Consider the following 8,436-nt stretch of genomic DNA (forward strand, 5'->3'; position numbering starts at 1 on the left):
GGAGGACGTCTCAATCCTGAATATATATGCCCCCAATATAAAAGCACCTACTCATGTAAAAGAAATATTACTAGAACTCAAGGCAGACATCAAACCACACACACTAGTAGTAGGAGACTTCAACACACCTCTCTCTCCAAGGGACAGGTCAATCAGACAGAAACCTAATAGAGAATTAAGAGAATTATTGGAGGTAATGAAGCAAATGGACTTTACAGACATCTATAGAACATTCCACCCAAATAGGAGAGAATATACCTTCTTCTCTGCAGCTCAGGGAACCTTCTCAAAAATTGACCACATACTCGGAAACAAAGGAAACCTCCACAGATACAAAAAAAATCAGTGTCCACCTGTGTCTTATCAGATCATCACGGATTAAAGTTAGAAGGCAACAACCACACTGCCCCCAAAAAACCGACAAACTCATGGAAACTGAACAGTCAACTACTGAACCACGCCTGGGTCAAGGAAGAAATCAAGAAAGAAATTAAAGTCTTCCTTGAATTTAATGAAAATAAAGGGACAACATACTCAAACCTATGGGACACAATGAAAGCAGTGCTAAGAGGAACGTTCATAGTGCCCACTTAAAGAAAACGGAGAATGCATACGTTGGGGACTTAACAACACACCTGAAAGCTCTAGAAAAAAAAAAGAAGAAGCAGATGCGCCCAGGAGAAGTAGAAGACTGGAAATAATAAAACTGAGGGCTGAAATCAACAAAATAGAAACACAGAAAACAGTCCAAAGAATCAATGAAACAAAAAGCTGGTTCTTGGAGAAAATCAACAAGATCGACAAACCCCTATCCAAACTAATTAAATGACAAAGAGAGAACACGCAAATTAATAAGATCAGAAATGAAAAGGGGGACATAACCACAGACACAGAGGAAATTCAGAGAATCATTAGATCTTACTACAAAAGCCTGTATACCACAAAACTGGAAAATACAAAAGAAATGGACATGTTTTTAAATAAGTACCATATACCAAAGCTAAACCAAGACCAGGTGAATGATCTAAATAGACCGGTTTCTTGCGAAGAATTAGAAATGGTTACCAAAAATCTCCCTTCGAAAAAAAGCCCAGGACCAGATGGTTTCAATGCAGAATTCTACCAGAACTTCCAAGAAGAACTAATACCTATACTCCTTAATGTATTTCACAATATAGAAACAGAAGAGTCATTGCCAAATTCCTTTTATGAAGCTACAGTTACCCTGATACCAAAACCACAAAAAGACCCAACCAAGAAAGAGAATTACAGACCGATCTCACTCATGAACATCAACTCAAAAATTTTCAATAAAATACTGGCAAACCGAATCCAAGAACACATAAGAAAAATTATCCATTATGATCAAGTAGGCTTCATCCCAGAGATGCAGGGCTGGTTCAACATACGCAAATCTATCAATGTAATCCACCATATAAATAAACTGAAAGAAAAAAACCATATGATCATTTCACTAGATGCTGAAAAAGCATTCGACAAAATTCAACACCCCTTTATGATAAAGGTCTTGGAGAGAATAGGGATACAAGGGTCCTACCTAAATATAATAAAAGCTATTTACAGCAAGCCAACAGCTAACATTAAATTAAACGGAGAAAAACTCAAAGCCATCCCACTAAAATCAGGAACACGACAAGGATGTCCAGTCTCTCCATACCTCTTCAATATAGTGCTTGAAATTCTAGCAATAGCAATAAGACAACATAAGGAGATCAAGGGGATTCTTATTGGAAAGGAAGTAGTTAAGCTTTCGTTATTTGCAGATGATATGATAGTGTACATAAGCGACCCCAAAAATTCTACCAAAGAATTCCTACAGCTGATAAACACCTTTAGTAATGTGGCAGGATACAAGATCAACTCCAAAAAATCAGTTGCCTTCCTATACACTAAGGATAAGGAAGCAGAGAGGGAAATCAGAGAAGCATCACCTTTCACGATAGCCACAAATAGCATAAAATATCTTGGGGTAACCCTGACCAAGGAAGTGAAAGATCTACTTGACAAGAACTATAAGTCTTTGAAGAAAGAAATTGAAGAAGACACCAGAAAATGGAAAGACCTCCCTTGCTCTTGGATTGGGAGGATCAACATAGTAAAAATGGCAATTCTACCAAAAGCAATCTATAGATTCAATGCAATCCCCATCAAAATCCCATCAAAATTCTTCACAGATCTGGAGAAGAAAATAATCAACTTTATATGGAAAAACAAAAAACCCAGGATAGCCAAAACAATCTTATACAATAAAGGATTGTCTGGAGGCATTACCATCCCTGACTTCAAACACTATTACAGAGCTACAGTATTGAAAACAGCTTGGTATTAGAATAAAAACAGAGAAGTCGACCAATGAAATCGAATAGAAGACCCTGACATTAACCCACAAACCTATGAACACCTGATCTTCGATAAAGGAGCTAAAAGTATACAATGGAAAAAAGAGAGCATCTTCAACAAATGGTGCTGGCAAAACTGGATGTCAATCTGTAGAAGAATGAAAATAGATCCATATCTATCACCATGCACAAAACTCAAATCCAAATGGATTAAAGACCTCAATATCAGTCCGAACACCCTGAACCTGATAGAAGAGAAAGTGGGAAGTACTCTACAGCACATGGGCATAGGAGACCACTTCCTACGTATAACCCCAGCAGCACAGACACTAAGGGCATCATTGAATAAATGGGACTTCCTGAGGCTGAGAAGCTTCTGTAAAGCAAAGGACACTGTCACTAAGACAAAATGACAACCCACTGACTGGGAGAAGATCTTCACCAACCCTGCAACTGACAAAGGTTTGATCTCCAAAATATATAAAGAACTCAAGAAACTAGACCGTAAAAGGCTAATCAACCCAATTATAAAATGGGGCACTGATCTGAACAGAGAATTCTCAACAGAAGAACTTCAAATGGCCAAAAGACACTTAAGGTCATGCTCAACTTCCTTAGCGATCAGGGAAAAGCAAATCAAGTCAACTTTAATATACCACCTTACACCTTTCAGAATGGCTAAAATAAAAAACACCAATGATAGCCTTTGCTGGAGAGGTTGTGGAGAAAGGGGTACACTCACCCATTGCTGTTGGGAATGCAAACTTGTGCAACCACTCTGGAAAGCAGTGTTTCGGTTTCTCAGGAAATTCGGGATCAACCTACCCCTGGATCCAGCAATACCACTCTTGGGAATATACCCAAGAGAGGCCCTATCATACAACAAAAGTATATGCTCAACTATGTTGATGGCAGCATTGTTTGTAATAGCCAGAACCTGGAAACAACCTAGATGCCCTTCAACGGAATAATGGATGAAGAAAGTATGGAATATATACATATTAGAGTATTACTCAGCAGTAAAAAACAAGGACTTCTTGAATTTTGCAAACAAATGGATGGAAATAGAAAACACTATCCTGAGTGAGGTAAGCCAGACCAAAAAGAGGAACATGGGATGTACTCACTCATATTTGGTTTCTAACCATAAATAAAGGACTTTGAGCTTATAATTCATGTTCCTAGAGAAGCTAAATAAGAAGGTGAATCCAAAGACAAACACATAGGCATCCTCATGAATATTAACTTTCATCAGGCGATGAAAGGAGACAGAGACAGAGACCCACATGGGAGCACCGGACAGAAATCTCAAGGTCCAAATCAGGAGCAGAAGGAGACGGAGCACGAGCAAGGAACTCAGGAACACGAGGGGTGCACCCACACACTAAGACAATGGGGATGTTCTATTGGGATCTCACCAAGGCCAGCTGGCCTAGGTCTGAAAAAGCATGGGATAAATCCGGACTAGCTGAACATAGCGGACAATGAGGAATACTGAGAATTCAAGAACAATTGCAGTGGGTTATTGATCCTACTGCACGTACTGGCTTTGTGGGAGCCTAGGCAGTTTGAATGCTCACCTTAGGAGACCTGGATAGAGGTGGGCGGTCCTTGTGCTTCCCACAGGTCAGGGAACCCTGATTGCTCTTTGAGCAGATGAGGGAGGGGGACTTGATCGGGGGAGGGGGAGGGAAATGGGAAGCGGTTGTGGGGATGAGGCAGAAATCCTTAATAAATAAATAAATTTAAAAAAATTGTTAGAAAATGCTGTACATACATTTCTACTATTTTTCAAGGTATATCTATACTGCTATACCTATACAACTCATTTAAGAATGCATAGCAACAGTTTGAGATAATAAGAAAATATTGGTTAGTAGTTAATCACCTATTATAATAGAATTTGTAGTCAAAATAGGTATGGTTTGGAGGTCAAACATAGGTAAATTTTAGATAGACTGGTCATGTTCCTATAATTCAGAACTTAGAGAATATAGCATTAAGGATGTTTTAATAACATAGGTTTTTGGTTATGACAGTGAGACATATCTGTTCCTGGGATCACAAATCTACATCCAAGAAGATGACTGACATTGAATCAGCTCCACACAGATATTATTTGATTTATGACAAATATAAGTCACTGTGCAAGAAATTGCTCTTTCCTTGACTGTTGACAGTATGATGTTCTAATCAGACTTGTAAGACACAAAATATGTGTCAAAGACTGCCAAGATGAGGGACAGACCTTGAGAATATCTTGCTTCACAGAAAAGTCTTTTGGATATGTTAGGACTTTGGGTTGAAGCAGGATGACCCAATGATGCAGGGATATCTTGAGTGACTTAGTCAGACAGCCAGCTTTTTTTGTCATTTCTAACATATTCTTGGAAGTTGTTTGTTCAAAATTTTAACTTACTTAGTTAATATTATTTCTTCTTGTGTTTCTGAAGTGTTTTAAGATTAGATAGTTATATTTATAGTTTTACTTATTTATGAGACTCAGAAAAAATTCAACAAATAAATGTAAAGTGCATAAGGTTGAAGGATATTCAAAGATAGTTTTAGATGGTAAGGCATATTATGATCTAAAACAAATTATTTATACATCTTTGGGCTCACCAACATAGGATAGAAATGGAATATTGTCTCTGAATTTTTCAAATGCAAATGGATCAGAAGTTGTTGATGTATTTGTTTCCTGCATATATTTTATACAGTGATTGTAATTATTGCATATAATTTTCTTGTTTTATGTGTAGCCTTCTTTCTATTTTAAACAAAAATGAAAAATATAGTGACATTTTATTTGTAATTAAAAAAAATAAAGCTTAACCTAAGATAGGAGTACAATGCTAAAACATCAAAGGGCAAGGATAGGATCACAACTTTAACCCCAGGACTCAAGAGACAGACAGACAAATAATTCTCTTTGAGGTCAAGCCTACCCAGGACTACACAAGATTGATCCCAAAACAGATCCAGGTGGTGGTGGCTCGTGCCTTTAATCTCAGTGTTTAGAAGTCATACACATTTAATCTCAGCAGTAGGGACGTGGAGACAGGAGTGATATGGTTGAGCAGGGAAAAGAATATAAAGGTAAAGAGACAGGAACTCACTGGAGTGTGGAGTATGAGTATTTATGAAAACAGGAGCTCACTTTTTCAGTCAGAAGATTTGGTGGAGGTAAAAGGTCTTTCCACTGGTTCACAGCTTTACTTTTATGATTCGGCTTGAACCCCAATATCTGCCTCTGGATTTTCACTTTTCATGTTACATTCCTATTGTATGATGTTTCTCTCTGTGTGTCATCTCTGTTTCTCGCTCAAAAGTCATTATTCCACATGCATATTCATTCCAAATAGAAAATATAATTATCAGAAATAATGATCACAGCTGTACAGAAGACTCTCCAGGTTGATCACAATTACAGCCTAGTTTATCATGAAGTTGAGTCATTTCATGTTTACTTCTTGTCAACTTGACAACAAACTCCTTGGTTTCATCTTTATATAGTTCACACATGTTCTTTAAAGGATCTTACATCTTGCAATTTAAAATTCTCTTATTTCATTACTTAGATACCTCAAAATTTTAACAGTTATTTTCATATGTGTGCATGTGCATTTCTTTGTGTATGTGCACATGAGTACAGGTGGTTGTGTAGGACAGAAGAGGCTGTTGGATCACATGGAACAGTAGTTATATATACTTATGAACTGTTATCTTGGGTGCTTGTAAACAAATCAGATCTTCTTCAAATAATTGCTTTTACCAATTGATCATTGTCTGTAGCATCTGGAATACTCCAAATATTAACTGCATTAATATTTTTGTGAATACCAAAGATGAAATGTTAAGAGTAATCAGCAAATTTGAATTCAATTTAAATAAATAATTAAATAAACAAAAAAAGGATACATTGCCACACAGTAAACACTCCCTTCAAAATGGTCAACACAATTTATAACAAGTAATATTTGTTCTACATCAGTACCTATGTGCCTTAGGTAATCATCATGTCACATGCAATCTTTAATGGTATTCTCTTATCATTTATGTTCTTTTTTTTCCTGTGCATAGATTAGGGAATATACAGATTAATTATTTTGGGATAGGCAATATTTCCCATTTTTATTCTTCTACTGATTGCTGACATGCAGCCCACTACCACTTGCCATCTATGTTAAATGTGAATCTTCCCTTCTCTATTACACTTCTGTGAAAACATTCTTACATCTGTTGAATAAGAGACATATGCAATCTCAAATTAAGTCAAGCTAACTAGGAATATTAAACCTCATAACTTCAGCTGTGTTACAATATCATCTAACACATTCAGTTGTGAAGAAAAGGATGGAAAACTGATTTGTACAAAGTCACAGAAAACGTTAAAATAAAAAAAAGCTAATTTGATCATTAGGCATAGTTGTGAATCTGTTTATCTACAGAAAAAATCATGTAAAATAATTTAACATTAATGAACACAAACTCAAATCTTATGAATGACGGAGACATATCAAAGAGGATTATAATATTTGTAGACATGAATAGATGGCAGAATTATGGATGTTGCTTTGGGAAATCATTTTATTGAGAGACAAAGGTATAGAAACAAAAATCAGTATTCATAACTGAGATAATTTCTGCACACAAGTTTCTGAACAGGAAAAAAAAATCATTAGCAAAGTTAAGAATACAAAACTTTGGGAAATGTTCTTAATTAATATTTTATTAAAATATAACTATATCCCTTCCCTTCCAAATTAACTAAAAGCACACCTGTGTCTTATTTGAACCTGAGTGCACTATCCTCAAGGAGAAGAGATGATTGCAAATATGCTAGAATGTTTTTATGAATTATCATTGTGTCATCTTTTGCTTGGTTTTCCCTTAAACATTCATGCTGATCTAATCAAAAAGTATAACCTGAAATCTGCCTAGAATATGAAAATACTCAGAAATGTCCATGTACTTTCTTCTCATGAAATTTCAAAGACTAATGTAGGGTACTTTGTGTCCCCATTTTTGTCAGTTTACACTTTCTTCATGGGAGACCATGCCTCCTATGATAAAATAGCACAAAAAGAATATATAATGTGCTGAGGACATTGGATCCCTTCACAACATACATGTGGAGAAAATTCCAGAGAAAGTGTAAAAGAAATGCAGGTCAATCACCTGAGAGGAGTGCTTAATCTAATCATGTCTGCATGAATGCCTGGGATGAACCTGTATTCTGTGTCTTTTGCACCCCCTGGTGGCCCTGAGTGGCCTAACAGTGAGGTTTATGTCTGAATAAACACCGAATTTCCATCACTGTGTCATTAGCACAGTAATAAATGGCTGTGTCCTCAGATCTCAGACTGTTCATTTGCAGGTACAGAGTGATCTTGGCATTGTCTGTGGAGATGGTGTATCGATCCTTCACAGATGGTGCTTTTCTTATAGTACTGCTGTCTGTATTAATACCTCCAACCCCCTCCAGCCCCTTCCCTGGAGCTTGGCGAACCCAATGTATCCAGTAGTCCCTGAAAGTGGCTACACAGGATAGTCTCAGGGATCCTCCAGGCTTCACCAAGCCTCCTCCAGACTCCACAAGTTTCACCTCAGACTGGACACCTGTAAACACAGAGAAGGTTGTTAGTAAATTGCTACAGAAGCTCTATTTTTTATATATCTTGTTCATGTTCACTAACACACTCAGTATCTCTTCTTCATAAATTACCTTTTAAAAAAGCAACAAGGAAAACCCAAATCATCACCAGAGCCATTGTGTGTTTTATTTTCCGTGCTGATTACTAAATGGAAAGACCTGGGCATCCAACACTGATTCCTTTGTCTGAGACTCAGAGCCAATATTTATCTAGTTTTCATGAGAAGAAATGGGAGTTATTTGCATGCCTTCCTGCTATATAAGTTCTGTTGTTGGATTTAAGAGATAGTGTGTTCTAATATGATTGTAAATGTTGTGGGAAAGGCTAGCAATAAAGATAATGTTATAAAAATATTTGTATAGTACTAAGCTATTTTTCACACACTTTAAGTATCATCTATGTCATTTAATAATCACTAA

General features: G+C 36.7%; 1 gene segment (V, D, J or C); it reads right to left on the reverse strand.

Moving 5' to 3' along the window:
* Nucleotides 1–7,635: 7,635 nt before the first annotated feature.
* Nucleotides 7,636–8,134, reverse strand: LOC121438524. The segment is given in 2 exon segments: nt 7,636–7,982; nt 8,089–8,134. Coding segments are annotated over 2 exon segments (393 nt in total).
* Between the last annotated feature and the right edge of the window lie 302 nt (nt 8,135–8,436).

Source organism: Microtus oregoni, unplaced genomic scaffold (assembly GCF_018167655.1).
Source record: "Microtus oregoni isolate MIOR12 unplaced genomic scaffold, Mior012 000056F_ref0000123, whole genome shotgun sequence".
NCBI classification, from domain to species: Eukaryota; Metazoa; Chordata; class Mammalia; order Rodentia; family Cricetidae; genus Microtus; species Microtus oregoni.